Here is a 21,107-nt window from a genome sequence, read left to right as displayed (position 1 = left end):
AAGCCCCCTCCACCTCCTCCGAGTGCTCTCTGCCGGGAGAAGTCCTCCTCCTCCAAGCCGCTCCCTCCCGGGTGGGGTGGGCTTCCCAGAGGTGGGTGGTTTGCGTCCCAGGGGAGTTAGGAGGGGTGGTGAGGGGTGAGTCTGGTCCATGAAGAGGACCCAGCTCTCGCTAGGGTAGAGGGGTGTGGGGAAGGGAACAGAAGACAGGAGAGGGCTTGGAATGGAAGGGGGCGGGGTGGGGAAGACCAGAGAGGTACTGGCTCAGGGCTGATGGGCGATGGCTCTGGCTCTACGGAAAGGAGACGAGAAGACAGAAGGTGGGGAGGGAGCTTCACTTTTAAAGTGGCAGTAGCTGGGGCGAAGGGTCTTTGGGCGTGAGATGAGCAGGGGCTCAGGGTCTAGAGCGAAGAGAGGTGGGCTAGAGGTAGGGGTTGTTGGGGGCCTCTGAAAAGTATCGCTCCGGACAGGAGCCGGGATGGAGAGGAGGAGGGGGCTGGAGGCGGCGAGGGAGGAGGAGGGGGCTGGAGGCGGCGAGGGACTCCGGTCCCGCGGGGTAAAGGGTGGGGGGTTGGCTTGGACAAAACTAGGGGGACAGTGGCCGGGTCCGGGGGCTCACGGGTCCTCACTGTGGGCAGGCAGGGACTCGGAGAAGTGCGGGTGGAGGGGCGGAGGGGCGGAGGGGCGGAGGGGGTCTCCCGGCCCAGGGAGACAACTGGGTTGGAGACCGGCCTGGACGTGGCGGGGCTGGGGGCTCCCGCTCTGGCACGCAAAGGGGCTGGGGGTCTCCTGCCCGGGTAGGGGGGGCCTCGCGAGTCGCGGCGTCGGGGTCCGCCCGAGGGGCGGATGGGGCTCCGGGTCCCGGCCGGCGCGTACTCACGTCCAGGATGACGGCGGTGCCCCCGCGCGGCGAGGCTGGGCCGGGGTCCGCGGGGACGGCGGGGGCCAGCGGCTCCCGGGGCTCGCCCATCCTGGCGCCCACCCAGCGCAGCAGCCCGCCCAGCGCCCGGCCCTGCTGCGGTGGCTCCCGGAGCAGCCTGTGCGCGCCGGCCCTGCACAGGCGCGCCGCCCGCTCGCACATCGCGCCGCGCCCGCCGCCGCCGCCCGGAAGCCCGCCGACCCCCGCCCGGCCGCGGCCCGCCCCCGCGCGACCCCCTCCCCGCGCCGGCCGCGCTGCCCCGCCCTCTCTCCCGCTGCCCCCGCGGCCGCGGACACCGCGGGGACTGGCCAGCGCCGGGGGGCGGGCCGGCCGGACCCCGAGACACGTGCCCGCTCCCCGCCGCCCCCACCCCCGGCGGCCGGGCGCGGGGCCTGAGGACTGCCCGCCGGGGCTAGGGGCGCGGGCGCAGCCACAGATGGGGCTACCCAGAGGCGCGGGGTAGGTGGGGCCTGGGGGCGGGGCGGCGCCCCTGGGGTCTGCTCCCCAAAAGTCTCCTGCTGTCCCCGCTTCTAAAGTCCCCCCTCCCACTCGCGGCGCGCTGCAGGGGCCGGAGCGCGGATGTCCAGCCAGCCCGGAGCGCCCTCTGCCGGCTCCAGCCCCAGGGAGCGGCGCCCACGCACCGCGGGCCCTGTCACACCCGAGAGCGCCCACCCTTACCTCCCGCGGGCGTGGACGACCCTTCAGGCCGCCCCTTTCGTTACACAACGCCCAGAACCAGTCTTCACCCCCAGAACATCTTTCTTTTACACTCCATCCACCCATCCATCTATCCACCCACCCACCCGTCCGTCCATCCATCCATCCATCCGCCCGCCTACCTATCCATCAATCCATCTATCCATCCATCCACCCACCCACCGGCCCATCCATTCATCCATCCATCCACCCACCCACCATCCTCCCATCCATCCATCCATCCATCCACCCACCCACCCATCCATCCATCCGCCCTCCTACCTGTCCATCAATCCATCTATCCATCCATCCACCCACCCACCCGCCCATCCATTCATCCATCCATCCACCCACCCACCATCCTCCCATCCATCCATCCATCCATCCATCCATCCATCCATCCATCCATCCATCCATCTGCCCGTCTGCCCATCTGTCTGTCCATCCACCCACCCACCCACCCTCCCATCCATTCATCCATCCATCCATCCACCCACCATCCTCCCATCCATCCATCCATCCATCCATCCTCCCTCCCATCCATCCACCCACCCACCCTCCCTCCCGTCCACCTACCCATCATCCTCCCATCCATCCAACCATCCTCCCATCTATCCATCCATCCACCCATTCATTTAAAAGATGAATTAAGGAGAACCCACTAGGTGCCAGGCAGGTGCCCAAGTGCTGAGTTCCAGCAATGGGCAAAACAGATGGTGTACTTGGCCTCCTGGAGCTCCTGGAGCTTACATCCAAGTGGGCAGAGCCAAACACTGAAATGATTCCACAAATAAATGAACAATTAAAACTGAACTGCTGGCAGGGTGTGGTGGCTCATGCCTGTAATACCAGCACTTTGGAGAGCCAAAGAGGGCGGATCACTTGAGGTCAGGAGTTCAAGACCAGCCTGGCCAACATGGTGAAACCCCTGTCTATTAAAAATAAAATAACTAGCTGGGTGAGGTGACAGGCACCTGTAATCCCAGTTACTTGGGAGGCTGAGGCAGGAGAATCGTTTGAACTCAGAAGCAGAGGTTGTAGTGAACCAAGCACCACTGCACTCCAGCCTGGACAACAAAATGAGACTCTGTCTCAAAAAAATAGAAAAATAAAAACTGAACTGCTATGAAAAGGTAGCACCTTGGACCATGAGAGGAGTCTTTGCTGCGATGGCAGTGGAGGGATTTGTGTCAGAAGAGGCTTCCTAGAGGAAGTGATTCTTACCCTGAGAGACCCCAAGGAAGAGGAATTAAAGAAAGGCGGGAAACTGTCCTGGGCTGGGGACCCTCTGTGCAAAGGCCCTGCGGCAGGCAGGGACCTGGCCAGCAGGAGGGACTGAAAGGAAGCCACGTGGCAGAACAGAGAGGAGAGGGGACAGACTGCGGGGGGGGGGGTGGGCAGAACTGCAGTGCCCTCCGGGACACCACTCCCTGCACACACCCGCCACTGCCACCCCCAGGCTGTAGTACAGCTGCCCGCTCAACTGCTCCCACACTTGGGGCACCATCTTTTGTACCCCAAGGCCCCAGTCATGGACCTCATCCAGGACCACATGCCCCAGGACTCCTCCCCCAATCGCCTTCCCTCCCTTCCCCCGAGCCCAGTGCAGGGTCCCGGGAACACAGCTCCTTCCCTGAGCACAGAGTCCTCAGACGCATGAGTGCAGGTGGGCACTGGCTTTATTTGGGACCTGCTTCTGGAAGGCGCAGGCCTGCAGGTCTCCTGCTGGGTGCTCAGCTGGTCCTGGTGATCCCAGCTCACACCAGCAGCTTTACCCCCAAATCCTAGGTCTAGGCCGACCCTGGCCTGCGGCCACTGTTACCACCTCAGACACTGGGATCCCTACTCCTCTTGACCCCAAAGGTCAGCTATGTGGGCTGACGCCCCTCCCTGGGGCATCTTTGGACGGACCCTACATCCAGCAGAGATGTGGTCATCTTTGTCCTCTCAGGGCCTGGGAGCCAGCAGGTCTGGCCGGGTGTTAGGGTGGCTTCCTGGTCTCCTTCCTTAGCAGGGAGCTGGCCACAGCCAGGGCTCCCCCCTGCACAAACCTCACGAAGTTGTCCCCGGCCAGCGGCCCCATGGCGTACAGGCCCTCCTGGCGGGTGCTCTGGTAGGTGAAGGGGTCCACGTCAATGGGGTTCCTCTTGGTGCTCAGTGGCTGGTCAGGGTCCACTGCAAAGTCCGCCCCTGCCCCAGGCAGGAAGGAGAGGTCGGGGTGGGAGCCGATGAGGACCAGCACCAGGGAGACCTCAAACACCTTCTCGACACCCTTGAGGTCCTGGAACACGGCCTGGCAGTCTTCCTTGAAGCACAGCAGCCGGTGCCCGGGGAGGCTGCGGTAACCCTCGTAGGGGCTGGGCGACAGGATGGACTGCTCCCGCATCATCTGATGCACCTTGTGGTACTCAGGGTACAGCATCTTGGGCAGCTGGTTGAACACCAGGCCAGGGTCGTCCACGGCCCGGCGGAAGGCATGGATCACGGGGATGTTGTAGTGGCGGGCGTAGAGGATTGCATCAGCCGCTGACAGCCCCGCGCCAATGATGAGGACAGGGTCCGAGGCTGGGGTCAGCGCACCCACCCTTGTGGCCGCCTCCAGAGCGGACAGCTCATGGTGGATGAAGGGCAGGGCCTCCCCGGGGATGCCCAGCCGGGCTGGGCTGTCGAACGTGCCTGTGGCGAGGACCACGTTGCGGGCCCACAGCGAGAAGGGCTGCCGGCCCTGGTCCCTGCTCAGGAAGCCGCTCACCTGGAAGAGGGGGCTGGAGTCCTGGGCCCCACAGCTGTTGGGATTGGGGGTCCCCCACTCCACGGCTGTGACTACAGCACCGGACACAAAGTTATGCCCCAGACCCTTCTTGACCACGTAGTCCCTGTAGTAGTGGGCAATGTCCCCGGCCGTGGCCCGGCTGTTGCGAAGGCCTCTGTTGGGGAGGATGCAGGAGGCCAGAGTCAGACACTGTCAAGGGTTGGGGGGCTGGGTGGGATGGGAGAGGTCCAGGGCGGTATCAGGCCCTGGAGCTGGACTAGGCTGTAGCTGTAGGACTGGGCCAGGTAATTCAACCTCTCCAAGCCTCAGTCTCCTCTTCTGTAAAATGGAGCTAACAAGGGTACCTCCCTCAGGAGAGGTGGTATAGGGTAGTGTAGGGTGGTGTAGGGCGGGGTTCAGAGTGCAGCCTCCAGAGCCACACTGCCTGGGCTCGAATCCTGACTCTGCCATCAGGGAGCTGTGTCTGTTTCCCCAGTTTGCAAAATGAGGAAGATGTTGGTGGCAGGACCTATTTCGTGAGGTTGTGGAGAGGATTTGGTGAGCCGATAAAAACAAAGGGCTTAGGATGGGCCACCATGATTGTCACCTCAAAGGATTAAATATGGTATGATTCCGTTTTTATATAGTTCAGAAACAGGCAGAACTCATCTATGGAGTTGGACATCAAGAGAGGGGTTACCTCCGGGGATGGGGAAGGGGGTCCTGGTCGGAAAGGGCATGGGGGCTTCTGGGAAGAAGGTCGGTTTCTTGATTCTCTGTGCTTACCTTGAGAAATTTCATCAACCGGTACTCACAGGAGTTACGTACTTTTCTATATGTAGCTAATTTTTTAAATTTTATTTTATTATTATTTTTTGAGACAGAGTCTCACTCTGCTGCCCAGGCTGGAGTGCCGTGGCGTGATCTCAGCTTACTTCGGCCCCCGCTTCCTGGGCTCAAGCGATTCTCATGCCTGTGCCTCCTGAGTAGCTGGGACTACAGGCATGCAGCGCCAAGCCTGGCTAATTTTTGTATTTTTATTAGAGATAGGGTATTGCCGTGTTGGCCAGGATGGTCTCGAACTCTTGACCTCAAGTGATCCACCGGCCTCGGCTTCCCAAAGTGCTGGGATTACAGGCTCGCACCACTGCACCCGGCCCATATGTAGTCAATTTAAAAGTTGATTTAAAGACTCCCACGTGAGGCACTCGCCATCATTCCCAGCCCACACAGCAGCAGGAGGTATTTTATTATTGTTGTTGCTGTTTTAATTGTCACTCTTTCCAGGGGCAGTGACTGCAGGCCCATTCTTGTGGGGGTTGAATGACAGGCTTTGGCATCATCCTAGCACCTTCCTGTATCTCACTGTGTGACCTTAGATGAGTTAATTTACCCAGCTTGTGGGCTCATGGTTCAGGATGAACTCCCTTATGGGAGAATCCTGTGCCACCTGCTGTCTGGCTACATGTAGCAGGAGCTGACAATGGACCTCCAAGGCCGTGCCAGTCAACCCAGCGCAGCTCGTCTGTGACCCTGGAATTTATCTCTGTGGGCCGCCATTCTCCTTTTCTCAGTTTTTGTAAAGGTTGTGATACAGAACGGTCCCAAGAGCATGTTCTGTGCGGAGTTATTTATAATAATGACACAATGGAAAGAATGAACGCTCCAGGGCTGGCAGGGGCTGGGTAACCTTGGCAGCGCCGTGAGGGCAGGGGGTGTGTCTGCGGTGGTTTTGTGCTCTGATGTCTAAGCCCAAGGCCTGGCACATAATAAGCATTTGGTGATTTGCCGGACTGGGGATGCTCACCCGCCTTTGGGAATATTGTGAGGCCACGTAAAAGGATGGTTTTGAACGCTGTGACATCGCCACATGAAATGCTTGGGATAGAATGTGAAAACGCAAAAGTAGGCTATAAAAGGCTGTGCTTACATGTGAAATGCAAGTTTCTGGCTGCCTACTAACACGTAGCTACACAAACCTGGGTGTCTTCCTGCCAAACATGCAGAAGAGTCTTTGCATCAAAGAGACAGTGAGGCCTGGAGGGGGACGCCTGGAGTGCCTGCCGTTGGGGACACAAGCCGGGTCACAGCCCTGGGGGCAGAGGAAGCCGGGCTTCCCAAAAGGCAGACGGCACCCGGGCATCTGCGCTGGGGCAGCTTCTCACTTGGGTGGACACACCTGGGAGGAGCAGGGGCTGGAACTCCTTTATTCAGTGATTGAAACTGTGAGAGGAAAATCAATCTTGGGCCCATGAATCACTAAGTTAAAGGAAAAGTCAAGCGGGCAACTGCTTAGGGCAAAGCTGCCTCCCATCCTACTCAAAGTCTTCCCTCTGCTCACTGAGAGAAACGCACATCTGACTGCCTGCTCCGGAAAGGCTCATCAGAAACTCCAGAATGCAACTGTTTGTCCCTCACCTGTCGGAGACCTGGAAACCCCCTTCCTGCTGGAGTTGTCCCGCCTCTGGACGGAACCAATGTCCATCTTACATATATTGATTGATGTCTCAAGTCTCCCTAATGTACACAGCCAGGCTGTGCCCCGACCACCTTGGGCACATGTTATCAGGACCTCCTGAGGCTGTGTCATGGTCATGCATCCTCAACCTTGGCAATTAAACTTCCCAAATTGAGACCTGTCTCAGATATTCAAGGTTCACAAACCATTTCTCTAGGGTGGCCATGATGGGGCAGGAAGCCAGATGAGGAGAAAATACCCCAGCAGTGAAAGGGTGGGGAGAAGTGTGTGTTTCGGGTGAGCTGTTTTCCTTCTCCATTTCCAATAATCTGCATGACCTTAGGTGAGTTAGTTTACCCAACTTGTGGGCTCATGGTTAAGGATGAAACTCACCTGTAGCAAAAGCATTAAAAAAAAGAAGAAAAAAGAAAGTCATCCTGTGAGCTGACCCAGAAAGATGGTTCTAGGCCAGGCTCAGAATAGACCGAGGGGCTGAAGGGAGACCACGGACTGGGGGACCTGTGCCAGAGGCATGGCGCAGGGCGTGAGGGTCAGGGGCCAGCTGTTACCCCCTCCTTAGGGGCTGGGGCACTCCGGGGAGGCCCAGTTGGGGGCCATGTGACAGGATGGTCTGCTGCTTGCACGGGACAGGGGGTCATCAGGGGAGCCCAGCTCTGTTGCTCAGCTCCACTCATGTGGGCTGGACAAGTCCTTTCCCTATCTGAGCCTCAGTTTCCCCCTCTGGAAGAAGAGGAAGACAGACCAGATGCACTCTGAAACCCCTGTACCTCTGACTCCTGGGCTCAGTGTGGGGGGCCTGTGAAAGGAAAATAAATCTTGGGGCCCCCCAAATCACGAAGCTAAAGGGAAAAGTCAAGCTGAGAACTGCTGAGGGTCAACCTGCCTCCCCTTCTATTCAGTCACCCCTCTGCTCACAGAGATAGATGCATATCTGATCGCCTCATTTGGAGATGCTCATCAGAGCCTCAAAAGGATGCAACTGTTTATCTCTCACCTACCTGTGACCTGGAAGCCCCTCCCCGCTTCCTGCCTTTGCTTCAAGTTGGCCCACCTTTCCAGACCGAACCAGTGTACTTCTTACAAATATTGATTCACGTCTCATGTCTCCCTAAAGTGTTTAAAACCAAGCTGTGCCCGATCACCTTGGCTACACATCCTTAGGACTTCCTGAGGCTGTGTAATGGGCGTGTCCTCAACCTTGGCAAAATAAACTTTCTAAAGTAACTGAGACCTGTCTCAGATTTTCTGGGTTCACAGGCCCAACCTTCCGTGTCCCCCAAGGCATCCTGGGGCAGCCTCACCTTCGCTTCTTCTGCATCCAGTCCTTGACCTCCAGGTCCGGGAGCCCCATCCACTGGCCTTGGCTCAGGGTCACCATGGAGCCTTCGATGGACTGCAGGAAAAGGAACGCTTTGGTCCAGGCCTCTGCTAACCTGAACCCATTTGGGGCTAGAGGGCATGGGAGGCCTTGGTTGGGGCTGGGTGGAGGGAGGAGGGAGAGGCAGGGTTGTGGGGTGGAGAATGAGGAAAGGGAGATGCCAGAGTCCCAGCTCCAAGTGGGGAGAATGAGGGAGAGAGCCCCCCCCACAAGGCATGCCCTCGCTGCCCACTTACGTGCCAGGCTCCCCCGGGGAGGTTTCGGCCCAGGACCACATGGGGGATGGCGTGCTCCTCCTGGTGCTTCCAGGTGAGGACCGACTTCATGTTTCCCCCAAAGTCTGTGTCCGGGCGCAGAAGGGCATCAAAAAGCAGGGCCACGGGGCTTTGGGATCGGCCTTCGAGGCCTTCAGACAGGTAGTCCAGGTCCTGGAGTGGGGCACAGGTCAGAGGGGCTGCTGGAGGAGAGCGGGGTCGTCTTCCCAGAGTCTCAGGCTGGGCAGGAATGTGGGGACTGGGGCTGGGCCGTTTCCGTGGCACTGGAGGGTCTCAGAGAGATACGCACACTGGGGGCAGTTTGAAGCTCTCATTTTGAGGGCTTTCCAGGAGGCCAAGGGCCCCAGAGTACAGAGCAAATGGGCAAGCTTAGATGAGACTGGGGCGATTGCCTGAGCCTACATCCCTACCCTAATATCAGCGTGGTCAGATCAGCTGGGGAGGTGCTGCCTCTTTGTTTTTGTTTTGTTTTGTTTTTGAGACGGAGTCTCGCTCTGTCGCCCAGGCTGGAGTGCAGTGGCGCGATCTTGGCTCACTGAAGCGCCGCCTCCTGGGTTCACGCCATTCTCCTGCCTCAGCCTCCTGAGTAGCTGGGACTACAGGCGCCCGTCACCGTGCCTGGCTAATTTTTTGTATTTTTAGTAGAGACAGGGTTTCACCGTGGTCTCGATCTCCTGACGTCGTGATCCGCCCGCCTCAGCCTCCCAATGTGCTGGGATTACAGGCGTGAGCCACCGCGCCCAGCCGGCGGTGCTGCCTCTTAACAGTAGATAATGCAGGTGGGTTCTGACAAGTCCTGCAGCCATCCATCATTTACCTGTTTAATTTTGCCAAGCCCAGTGTGTCCCTGTTTTACTGGAGTGGGGACATTTTTCTCTGTATGTTATACTGAGGAACTAGTATTCTATGGAGAGCATTTTGAAAAATACTGATCCAGATCAAATGGTCAAGACCTATTTCCTCATCCCCAACTTGGGCGGGAGGGGAACAGGAGGATGTATGCTGCCTGACGAGGGAGGTCAACAAGGGGAGGTCGTGGAGGGGCACAGTGGAAAACAAGGGTATGGAGGGAGGATATGCAAACCCTTGTGGGCAGGAGGTAGTGGGACTGAAATATCTGTGGCAGAGTTCCTCAACCTTGGCCCCACTGACATTTGAGCCAGATCGTTCTTTGTAGCTAGAACAAAGTCATCTAAATGTCAGTGGGGCCAAGGTTGAGAAACTCCACCGCAGATATTTCAGTTCCACCACCCTCGCTGTCCTGTGCAGTGTTGGACGTTTGCCAGCATCCCTGGCCTCCACCCTGCTAGATTTGGTAGTACCGCCACCCTGCCATGACAACCCAAATTGTCGCCAGACATTGCCAGGTGCCCCCAAGGAGAAAAATCGTCCCCTCCTTGAGAACCACGGGTCTAGGGCATAGTGAGTCCTAGACCATGTGGCATTTGTGGGTCTCTGATTTCTCTTTCATGATCTCCGTGGCTGACTTTGTGGACTCTTGAATTCTGTGTTTGGTCTTGTTTCCAGCAAACACACACTTTTGTTTTTCCCTGGGAAAGCTGCGGTAGTTTTCCAAGGGCGGGTGTGTCCTCCCCAGAGCTCCGGCCCCAGGCTGACCCACCTGGTCCAGGATGGAGACCCCCGGGGCCTCGGTGAGCTTCCTCTGCAGCAGGGGGTGTGGGTGGACAGCATCTGGCTTCACATAGGGTGTGTAGCCGGAGAGCAGGTACGACAGGCAGATACCAGAGGGGCCGTTACCTGGGGAGAGAGGGTGGAGGTTAAAGGGGGTGGCCTTTTCAGGTGGGAGACACTACTGTGGAACGCTTTGATCTAGATGTGGCACATTCATTCATTTATCCTTCATTCATAAAAATAAAATATTGATTAAGCCCTTAGCCTGTGCCAGACACTATGCCTAATGATAATTTTAAAAAGAAGGAATGGACAACTGCTGAGAGCTTCTTCTGTGCCAGGAATTGTACTGAGAGCTTTCGCAATAGCCTCACAATAGCTTCAGTGAGGTAAGTGCTACTCTTTTCCTCCTTTTATCCTTGAGGAAATGTGTACAGAGAGGTTAAGTAACTTGCCCATGGTCACACGGCTGGAAGGTAGATGAGCCGGGATTAAAACCCAGACAGAGGGAACCTCTGACAACATGACTGAGATTCTGAGATTGCTAACAACTAGGTCAGATGGATGAGGGAATGTAGCACAGACTGCTACGTGGCCTGGGGGCGAGCTTGAGTGGTGGGTGCTCGTGGGCGCTCAGGGGTGCCGGGCCACCTGTTGGGTCTGCTGCTTGCATGTCTGAAGAACTGCGCCACCATCTGTGGTGCTTCCTGGGCAATTCACCAGGCACAGCCCTGTGATAGCACTTCTCTTTTTATCTGTCCTTTCCCCTCTCCTTATCTCGTCTGATTCAGAATATTACTCATATGTAGGATACCAGGAGGAACCATAAGAAATCACAGGCACCCATCTGTTTTTGCCTTACAGAAATGACCATCTCACGTGGCTCAACTGGACGCCTGCATACTGGGGGGTCATCTGTCGCCATTTTTGCAGACAGAGGACAGGAATTATAAGCAGCTGCTGTGTGTCCTCTCGTGTGGGCACCTAGCACAGTGCTGGGCACAGGGTAGTCATGGGACCACTGTGGGCTCAGGACCAGGCCTCCCTGCCCCACACTGGGTTGCCTCCAGCTGATGGGTGTGTTCTAGAGCCCTGGGTTCTCGGAGGTGTAAAAGGGAATGATAGTTTATAAACGGCTAAGCCTAGCACTGGCCACATAGTAAACGCTCAATGGCTTAAAGACCACTGTAAAGAGGCCAGGCCTGGGCCAAGCATGGTGGTTCACACCTATAATCCCAGCACTTTGGGAGGCTGAGGCAGGCAGATCACTTGAGGTCAGGAGTTCGAGACCAGCCTGGCTGACATGGCGAAACCTCGTCTCTACTAAAAATACAAAAGTTAGCTGGGCATGGTAGCGAGTGCCTGTAATCCCAGCTACTCGGGAGGCTGAGGCAGGAGAATGGCTTGAGCTCGGGAGGCGGAGGTTGCAGTGAGCCAAGATCGCACCACTGCACTCCAGCCTGGGTGACAGAGTGAGACTTTGTCTCAAAACAAAAACAAACAAACAAAAAAACCCCCTGAAATACAAAAAAGAGGCCAGGCCTGGACTTGCCCAGTTCCTGCCCTCAGACCTGGGGGGTACCCGGAAGGCTCAGTGGAGCCCCTCCCCGGCTGCCGCTGACACTCACCCACGATGATGACTGGGAGGGGCTCTGAGCTGCTGGCGCCGAGGTGGTCCTTTCTGGAGGAGCTCATGGCTGGTGGGGGGCTTGGGGCTGGCGGTGGACCTGGAGCGGGGGAGAGGGGAAGGAAGAGCCCGTTTGGGTGAGGCCTGGGTGTCCACACAGCCACTTCACCTTCCAGCTAGGGTGGCCTCCTGTGGCCCCTAGGGTCTTGTCCGGGGTCCCCGTGAGGCATATCTGATGGGACTCCCTTCTTGCTCCCACACAGCCTCTGCTCCGAACAGCCCGTCTGCCCCACCCCTCCCCGGTCATGCAGGACGTGACCTTCCCTCCTCTGGCCTGGTCGCCCCAGGCAGCCACTGTCCCTCTGAGCCTCACTCTACTCTCCCATCTCACTGGAGCAGCAACAGTCCCCGAAGCTCATTATCTGTCTTCCCGAGAGGCCGTTCCTGGCCAACCCAGGAACAAGCCCTGCCAGGCCCTTCTGTGGGCCACAGCCCTCGAGTCCCAGTGTGGCCTGGTGGACTTTGGAATTGTCACCCAGCCCTGGTAAGTTGCTCCCTATCCCATTCCTGGGCCTCTCTGGGTCTCAGTTTCCTCATCTGTAAAATGGAAGCAGTGGGTCCCTACCTCCTAGGATGGTTGAGGGATGCAGTGGGCTCACAGATGGGAAGCACCTGCCTGGAGCGAATTTACCATGGGGAAAGGGCCAGTGCTGTGGCCTGCCCCAGGGGCTGGGCTGGACTTGGGGAAATGGAAGCAGTGGCCAGGTTTGGGGACGTGCGGGTGAACCTGCCATCTCTGGGGCAGCTGCGCCCTCTGCTGGCCCCAGGCCCAAATCGCTCAAAGGGACTCAGGTGCTGGTCCTAGAGCTGCCAGTGCCCAGAGGGGCATCAGACCCACCTTCTCCCCTACACCAGCTCGCAGAGGACACTAGCCTCACCCGAGGGCCACACGCTGCCAACACCTTTGTGGGCGCAGGGTTGGTGAGCATTTGGCACTTACTCTGTACCAGGTATGTGACATGCTTTTTCTCATATCCGCCTCACACTGACCCTGTGCAGTCCTGGCCGTGTTAATGTCCCTTTCCACAGATGTGTGAATGGGGCTCAGAGAGGTCGCACAAGCTTCTCAGTGTCGTGCAGCTGGCTTTGAAACCCAGGGCTCACTGGTGCCAAGGCCCTGCCAGTGCCACCACCCACGCCATTCGGCCTGTCCCCCATGGAGATCCAGGTGCCACACTCACAGGGGAAAGACTGAGTGGGAGGGCACTGGGCTTGGACCATCCAGAGTGGCCAGGGGTGGGGGCCCAGGGTCACCTGCCTCCAGAATTCTTCCAGAGAAAGTGGGAATCTGGATTTCTATGCGAATTATCTGCTTTGAAGAAGTGCGCAATGAATGAAAGCACGGTTTTGGAAGATCCTTAACAGGCCAGCCAAACACAGCTGAGACCAGTGTGTGGCCTCTGATGTGCGCAGGGTGACAGAAACACCATCGTCCACCTCCAGGCAGGCTCCGAGGAGATGGATGAGAGACTGCCATACAGATGGGCCACTGAGAGGACCCGAGTGTTGCCCCCGCAGTGACAACAACTGACCTTCTCACAGCACTCTACAGTGGGAAGGAGGTTGCATGTAAGCAGTAGCATCCAGCCCACTCAGCAGCCTTGACAGGTGAGCCCTGTCACCTCCGTCTTGCAGGTGAGGAGAAGGAGGCTCCGAGGGTGAGGATGAGCCCAGCAGGGAAGGGGTCTGTCAGGGACCCCTGTGTTGGTGCTCTCTGCTCCCCTGAGCGCAGCCTTCCTTGCCTCCGCTGGGGCGGGGGCCAGGGACAGCTTCCGTGTCCTGTCTAGGCAAGCCCGTATGCCCAGCACCCGAGACCTCCTCCTCCCTTTCCGGAGAGAAGGAAGGCGACATCCTGCAGTCGCCAGGGACCACGTGACCTCTCCCTGCCCGGCTCCCTGCGAGGCCCCAGGATGCCTGCCTGGGGAGGGGATTTCAGGTGACGCCGCCACCAATTATAATAGTAATAGTCACAAGAACAACAAAGGCAGCATGTGGCTGACATTTCCATACTTCTGTGGAGTGGGCTGCGTGCCAGGCATGATCTCAACACTTAATACACATTAACAAATTGAATCCTTATTTAATCGGGTTGTTGTAAGTACTCTGAGGGCCAGAGAGTTTCTCACGGCCCTTTACAGTCTGCAAGGTGGTTGAACCAGCTTTCACAGGCTGGGCTGGATCGGAGCCCAGGTCGCCCTGCTCCAGAGCCTTCTCTGTGCCCCGAGGGCTGTGACAGCTCTTGCTGAGACCCCTCTGCCGGGTGGAATGTGCAGTGTCCGTTCCAGGGTCCCCCACTGCTCTGTCACAGCGCTAGTGGCAGGCGGGGAGGCAGAGGGACAGCTGATGACCTGGTGTTCTGGCCGGGAAGGGATCATTTCTCATTGACCCTGAGCGCTGGGTATACCCAGAGGCCTTGGAGAATAGGACTGCGAGTCCCGGAGAGCTTTCTCTGGCTCGCTCCTGGTACCTTTCTCTGGCTTGCTCCTGGTACCCTCGAATGGCTCCGAGCCCCTCAGTCCTCATCATGGTCCACGGGAACAGCAGCCACTGGGGAGCATGGGACCTCCTGGTAAGGGGCTTCCCCACATTACCTCCTTTGATCCTCCTAGCAACCCACTTTGCAGATGAGGAGACTGAGGCTTGAAGAGGTGAAGCCATGCCCTGAGGCTATCGAGCCGGTGGGCGATGGAACCAATATTTGATCCCCGTGGGCTGACCCCCCGGACACCCCAACCCCTTCCCCAAACGGGTGAGCCAACGTGCTCCATCTGCCCCAGTGCACCCGCCCTGGGCCATGCGATTCTCCCACCACCCTGAGAAACACACTTGCAGGAGCCCCTGTTGGCCAGTGAGGAATCTGAACTGGCTGCCCCTTACCAGCCTCTGCAGGCAGCAGAGGGCACTGATTTACCGCCAGGGCTTTGGGGCTCCAAGTCCAGGGCTCCCTCCTGAGACTGTCCTCAGGCACCTGAACAGAAGCTTCTGGATGCCACATACGTGAGGTCACCACCCAGGGGCTGGACCTGAGAAGTCACTTCCTGCGCAGAGTGACCCACGACGCCCCAAAGTCCCAAGCAGCTTGACGCTGTCACCCATTACCTCAGACAAGTATGCTGCCAACTTACAAAAGAGCGTCCAAAGTTTCATTTCAGTTCTTTTTGTGCTTTTCAGTTTTATGGGGTTGGAAGAGTCAATTTTTAATGTTATCTTTTTAACTCCCTTTGATTGAAGACGGCAGTAGATGGAAAGAAGTTAACATTAAAAATTGATGTTTCAAATTCCACAAAGGCAAATATGATAAAAGAAATGAAAACAGTTGCACCTTCGACTGATATTTCTTTCAAGTGTGCAGCATTTGTACTTCTGAGGTTGTTAAAGCTGCAAACGGCTCTGAGACTCTGGGACACCTGTATGTCTGCATTTCTTTGGCACCTCTAGTGGCCATTTACTCATTTGCCTTTGAAGACACCCCAAGAGGTGGGCTTTCTCATCCCCATTGTGCAGAGGAAGAAACGGCCTTCAGGAGGAGTGGGCGCCTTGCCTCAGGTCACCTAGGAGTGTCCAAGACCATGGCCATGTGACAAATCTTAGTTCTGCCAAGTCCCCTCCAGTAAAACAGCTGATTACAGGGAGACCAAGAAAGTGACATGAAGCCCTGGGGGGCTAAAGTGTGAGGAGGTGGTCTATCCACGCAAGCGGCACTTGCTGTTTATCACAGATGAGCCCTCACCCCAGTGCCGCACACCTGGAGCCCAGGATCTCCTGCAGCTCCCCAGCCTCCCAGGGGCCACCCTACCGACCCACTGCACTCTTGAGCCTCCTGAGAGAAGCTAAGTCGCTGGGACCTCCGGGGCTTGGGGGCTGTTCATGGGCATCCATGGCTCTGTCCCTCCTGAGCAGGAGAAGCAGAAACCGGGAGGGCACCCAGCCTGGCTGCCGACAGAGTGGTCGTAGAACAGCGGGCGGCACACCCGGCTGGCCACACCCCTCTTTCCTGCTAGGAACGGCGGTTACATGGGCCAGGGTATGCTGGGACTGTGGCCACTTCAGCTGCTTGGCTGAGGGTGCCAGGGACACAGCTGAGGATCTGGAAGGAACCTGGGGTAGGGGAGAATCCTGCCGGGCTCCAGAGAACCCAGGGGAGGGCCTCCACTCAGGACCGCCCGGGATCACTGCCTGGCGCCAGGGCTCTGCAGACCCTCCAGTCCAGCTGGGCCTGCCACTGGTGCCTGGGATGTGCCTGATTCCCTGCCCCGGAGCCTGGCCCCGGACACTCACCTGACAGGCAGTGGTGCGGGAGCCCGGCGAGCCTGGCCAAGTTGTGCTCTAGGAGGGTCAGGGGATCACAGATCACAGAGTCCCCCGTGAGATCGGGACACCCATTACCCCGTGGGGATCCAAGAGGCTCTGAGAGGCCAGAGGGAAGTGAGGGTATTTCACAGGGAGGGAGGAGGCGGCGCAGGCAGTGGGCGGGGCCAGGAAAATCACTTTCATAAGCGTGAGTCAGCAAGGACCCGTGATGAATGAACTTGCACACTGGGCGGGTGTCACGCTGCCTGCCTCATGGCCAGCCTTAAAGGGCCCCTGCTGGGCAGCATGCCAGGGGGCCTAGGGTGGCCCTCCCTCCCAGCCACCTCCCCCCAGCCAGACCCCCATCCCCAGGGCTCAGTCTCTGGAGGAGGAACCAGTAACCTCTGAATGAGCCAGCCTGGCCTTTCCCACAAGGAGGAGGAGATGGCTTTGTCCGGCGCACAAAGTAAACCCGTCCAGTTCCCTCATTCCACCTGGATTCTACTGCACCCTCCAGCCCCCAAAAGCCCTCTGGCACCAGCCTGCCTGGGCTGAGAATCCAGCTTTGCCATTTCCTGGCTGCAGGGCTCTGGCAAGCTGCTTAGGGCCCACACCTCAGTGTTCTCATCTGAAAACTGGGGCAAGTCACAGATTGTCTCTGCCAGAGTGGCTGTGAGGGTTTAAATGACATCTTTCTGGGCTGCCATGCTTAGAACTTGAAGCCTGCTCCCTGGCTCTTCTCTCCTGTTTTGTGTGGGTAGCACTGCACACCCCACACCTTGCTGTTTCCTAATTATTATTATTATTATTTGAGACGGAGTTTAGCTCTTGTTTCCCAGGCTGGGGTGCAATGGCGCGATCTCGGTTCACTGCAACCTACACCTCCCGGGCTCAAGCAATTCCCCTGCCTCAGCCTCCTGAGTAGCTGAGATTACAGGCGTGCGCCACCACGCCCGGTGATTTTATATTTTTAGTAGAGATAGGGTTTCACCATGTTGGCAAGGCTGGTCTGGAACTCCCGACCTCAGATGATCTGCCTGCCTCAGCCTTCCAAAGTGCTGGGATTACAGGCGAGATGCCGCACCCGGCCTGTTTCTGAATTATTTTATTGTCTCTCTTCCCAAACCAGAACGTGAGCTCTGTGTGGGCAGGAAGGCGTATTCGCGACTGCTCTACCCAGCGTCTAGAATAGCACTTAGCACACATAGGTGCCCAATATCGCTTAAACAGAAGGGAGGCACGGAGGGAAGCAGGGAGGGAGGGAGGGGAGAGGGAAGTAGGGAGGGAGGGAGGGGGGAGGGAAGTAGGGAGGGATGGAGGGAAGGAGGGAGGAAGGCAGGGAGGGAGGAGGGAGGAAAGTAGGGAGGGACGGAGGGAAGGAAGGAGGAAGGAGGGAGGGAGGGAAGTAGGGAGGGAGGTGGGCAGAAAGGAGGGAGGAAGGCAGGGAGGGAGGGAAGGAGGGAGGGAGGGAAAGGGAGGAAGGCAGGGAGGGAGGGAGGGAAGTAGGGAGGGAGGAGGGAGGAAAGTAGGGAGGGAAGTAGGGAGGGAGGAGGGCAGGAAGGAGGGAGGAAGGCAGGGAGGGAGGGAAGGAGGGAGGGAGGGAAAGAGGGAGGAAGGCAGGGAGGGAGGGAGGGAGGAAGCTGACACGGTGCACACATAGACCTCAGTGTACATTTGCTGTTATTTTCAGTGTTGATGTTGTTGTAGACCTCATCCTCCCATCTGCCACCTTGGAGGGGTGGGGGATGGGGGGTGCACCTTTGAGTGCAAACTTTAAGAGGAAACCAAAACCAGTAAACAAAATAGTATTTTGAGGCAATTAAAAAAATCTAAATTAATGCAAAAAAGCCAGGATAAACCCAGACAGCTTCCAGAGCAGTGCCTTGGGGCTGATGCAAAAGGAGAACCAGGACTTCTGATGCTGTGTTTCTAATAAAAGTTTGATCTTTTTTTCATTCTGGATTTTTTTTCATGAATTTTGATTTGTAAGAACACTGCATGTACACAGTATGTATTCTGGTGATGGGGGTGCTTTGGCGCCGCTAAAATTTTGTGCCTGAGGTGATGCCTCACCCTCCTCACCCTCGTCGTGGACCGGGTGGCCACAGCCCTGCCCTGGAGTCATGTACAGCCTGGAAACCGCAGCCCAGGGCCCCGGAGCATCTGCTGGCAGGGCTGGGGCTGGGTCCTGGTGAAAAACACTTCTGATGAGGTGAGAGTAGCAGGAACCTACAGAGGGGAGGGGGGGAGGGAGGGAGGGGGGGAGGGAGGGAGGGAGGGGGAGAGAGAGAGAAAATGAGAATGTTGTGCATGTGTGCACATGTGCTCATGTGTGCATGTGTGTGTGTACCTGTGTGCCAGTGCTGGCACTAAGGGAGGGCCTGATGGCTGGGGGTAAGTGTTTAGGGGGCAGAATGAGAAGCTGGGGTGAAAAAGCTTAGGGAAGAGGTTAGACACAGTTGGGGCCACGTGCACAGAGGGCCAGGAGGGCTGGGGAGAGAGCCAGGACTGAGCTGGGTCTCTCCTTCCCCTCTTCTGCTTCCCTGGGTGACCTGTGCCCAGGACCCTGTGATCGGAGAGCCCAGAGTTTGGTTTAATGCTCTGCTGCCACTGCCTTAAAATTCTTAATTTTGAACACGAATGTCCTGAATTTCCATTTAGTACTAGGCCCCAAAATCTCATGATGCGTCCAGCCTGGGGCTGTACCCTGCATGAGGCTGGGTAGGTGGGAGCTGTCTGTGGGTTCAGCCCTGGCGGGCTGGGTAGGCTTTGACAAGGCATAGTCCCCTCAGCCTCAGTTTTAACCAAGGGAAATTGGCCCTGGTATTCCTTTCCTCCTGGGGCCCTCAGCAGCAGTGTCGCACAGGGTGGTGGGGGGGTGGCGGGGGGAGCAGGAAGCCCCTTGCTCTGAGCCTTGGCTCTTGTCCAGTGTCTAGCCCCACCACAGGTGTGCTGTGTGACCAGGGGTGGGAAGCTTCCCTCTCTGGGCTTCTGTTCCAGCTGTAGCCTTGTGATGAACAATCTCTCACACTCTGAATGTGCAGCTCCAACACACCAGGACCTAGACAGGGGTTTTGAACATGAGGGCAGGGAGCGGGGCCGCTGCGGCCGACGTACCTCTTGTCTGCACTGCATATTTCCCCGGCAGGAGCCTCTCGGTCTCCACTTCCCCATCCCACGGTGCCCAGTCTGCAGCTTCCAAGAGATTTTGGGTGTGTAAACTGAGGCAGAGAGAGACATGCACCCAGGATCAGAGACCCCCCCCACCCTGGAGTGCACAACTCCTTAAGGCTGGGGCTTGAGAAGGCCTGAGGCTGCGGGTCTGGAGGGGAGACCCGGGAAGGAGGTGGGCTTCCCCGGACCCCGTCTCGTCTCCTGGGCTTGGCCTGGCCCTTCCTCCAAACCTGTCCTGCCCCGGCTGACCCTGACGTTGTTCTAGAATTTGAAAATTTGCTGATATGGAGAACTGTGGGGCGGGACGTGGACTTTCCTCCCTGCCGTCTTGTTTACCTGTTAGGTGATTATTGGAAACAGAATTGCTGAGTTGCTCCTGGAAAGTTTGACTAAGACAAAGACAGACACTGTTAAAGGCAGGCAAAAGGGCGATGGTTAGAAGGGCCACGGGGAGGGGAGGAGCCAAATGGGTCTTTGCAGGCTGACTTGAGGGGGCTGTCTTGGGGGCCAGTGGGTGCCCTGGTTCCCCTGGACCGGCCTTGTGCTTTGAGGCCATGAGTTCAAGTGGCTACTGAGAGCTTGCCACGTGATCCTCCAAATTCAGGTGTGCCCACAGGACGGTTTCCAGAGACAGCAAAAGAAAATAGAGGTTCCAGGGAAATTTGAAATTCAGATAAATAAGAAACAAACTTTTAGTATAGCTTCAATATTGCACGTGACATACTTATACTAAAAGTTTATTTCTTATTTACCTGAAAATTCAAATTTCCCTGGCAGCCTGTGTTTTGTTAATTCTAGTTGTAAATGTAAAATACATACCAGAATTCAAAGAATTAGTACCAAAAAGGTAAAATATCTCATTCATAATTTTAATATGGATTACATGTTGCAATGAAAATAAGGAAAATATTTGACATACTGGGCTAGATAGAATATATTATTAAAATTAGGCTGGGTGCGGTAGCTCACTCCTGTAATCCCAGCACTTTGGAAGGCTGAGGCGGCCGATCACCTGAGGTCAGGAGTTCGAGACCAGTCTGGCCAATATGATGAAACCCTGTCTCTACTAAAAATACAAAAATTACCCAGGCGTGGTGGCAGTCACCTGTAATCCCAGCTACTCGGGGAAGCTGAGGCAGGAGAATTGCTTGAACCCAGGAAGCAGAGGTTGCAGTGAGCTAAGACTGAGCTACTATACTTCAGCCTGGGCGACAGAGCGAGACTCCATCTTAAAAAAAAAAAAAAAAGAGGCCGGGCGCGGTGGCTCACGCCTGTAATCCCAGCACTTTGGGAGGCCGAGGTGGGCGGATCACAAGGTCAGGAGATCGAGACCATCCTGGCTAACACGGTGAAACCCCGTCTCTACTAAAAAGTACAAAAAAACTAGCTGGGAGAGGTGGCGGGCGCCCGTAGTCCCAGCTACTTGGGAGGCTGAGCCAGGAGAATGGCGGGAACCCGGGAGGCGGAGCTTGCAGCGAGCCGAGATCGCGCCACTGCACTCCAGCCTGGGTGACAGAGTGAGACTCCGTCTCAAAAAAAAAAAAAAAAAAAAAAGAATATATTATTAAAATGAATTTCACTCATCTCTTTTTATTTTAACCTGGCTACTGGGATGTTGGAGGACACACATGGCTCTTGTTGGGTCTTTGTTGGACACTACTGGTGTGGACCTCGGCACTGTTGCTAACAAGAGCTGGGACATTCCAGGGTTCCTCACTGAAAGCCCCACTCTGTCCCAGGAACCCCCAGGCCTGGGTAAACCAGGACAGTTGGTCACCCTGCAGTGCCGCAAGTGCCCAGGTGGACAGTGTGGCCAGTAGAGGCGCTG

At 57.0% G+C, this 21,107-nt stretch overlaps 2 protein-coding genes and 1 long non-coding RNA gene across 7 annotated transcripts in view; all 3 read right to left on the bottom strand.

The window, feature by feature from the left end:
- The window catches only part of NECAB2 (N-terminal EF-hand calcium binding protein 2), a 35,582-nt gene extending 34,100 nt beyond the window's left edge, over window positions 1–1,482 (bottom strand). For 2 of the 4 annotated variants that reach the window (XM_077986971.1, XM_028840693.2), the window contains exon 1: window positions 878–1,120. In XM_077986971.1, the coding sequence (XP_077843097.1) occupies window positions 878–1,078 (201 nt within the window). In that variant the 5' untranslated portion in view covers window positions 1,079–1,120. Of the gene's footprint in view, window positions 1–877 lie in introns of all 4 variants that reach the window. The other 2 variants (XM_028840692.2, XM_077986973.1) reach the window with 2 other exon arrangements.
- Window positions 1,483–3,273: 1,791 nt separating this feature from the next.
- On the bottom strand, window positions 3,274–19,323 carry OSGIN1 (oxidative stress induced growth inhibitor 1). 2 transcript variants are annotated; one of them, XM_077986969.1, is made up of 7 exons: window positions 19,223–19,323; window positions 18,188–18,334; window positions 11,757–11,855; window positions 10,118–10,254; window positions 8,458–8,649; window positions 8,145–8,236; window positions 3,274–4,539 (listed from the first exon to the last, which is right to left on the bottom strand). In XM_077986969.1, exons 2-7 carry the CDS (start codon window positions 18,228–18,230, stop codon window positions 3,594–3,596), a joined length of 1,509 nt encoding a protein of 502 aa, XP_077843095.1. In that variant the 5' UTR covers window positions 18,231–18,334; window positions 19,223–19,323; the 3' UTR covers window positions 3,274–3,593. The 2 variants fall into 2 exon arrangements, with proteins under 2 accessions (XP_077843095.1, XP_014982184.2); XM_015126698.3 differs by lacking the exons at window positions 18,188–18,334; window positions 19,223–19,323 and adding an exon at window positions 16,094–16,224.
- On the bottom strand, window positions 13,879–15,366 carry LOC144338267 (uncharacterized). Its single transcript, XR_013412253.1, has 3 exons — window positions 15,138–15,366; window positions 14,941–15,034; window positions 13,879–14,362 (listed from the first exon to the last, which is right to left on the bottom strand). It is a non-coding gene; the product is annotated as an uncharacterized LOC144338267 (long non-coding RNA).
- Window positions 19,324–21,107: the final 1,784 nt, after the last annotated feature.

Source organism: Macaca mulatta, chromosome 20 (assembly GCF_049350105.2).
Source record: "Macaca mulatta isolate MMU2019108-1 chromosome 20, T2T-MMU8v2.0, whole genome shotgun sequence".
In the NCBI taxonomy this organism is placed as follows: domain Eukaryota; kingdom Metazoa; phylum Chordata; class Mammalia; order Primates; family Cercopithecidae; genus Macaca; species Macaca mulatta.
Note: the sequence above shows the minus strand (reverse complement) of the source record. Positions and strands in the feature narration are given on the sequence as shown.

Bases quoted from the DNA above. Each gene is read 5' to 3' on its own strand.
- OSGIN1 (XM_077986969.1), bottom strand. From the start codon at position 18,230: ATGACTCCAGGGCAGGGCTGTGGCCACCCGGTCCACGACGAGG. The intron at 10,255-11,756 runs GTGAGTGTCAGC...CTCTCTCCCCAG, and splicing joins CCTCCCAGTCATCATCGTGG to GTAACGGCCCCTCTGGTATC. The intron at 8,650-10,117 runs GTGGGTCAGCCT...GCCCCACTCCAG, and splicing joins GGGTCTCCATCCTGGACCAG to GACCTGGACTACCTGTCTGA.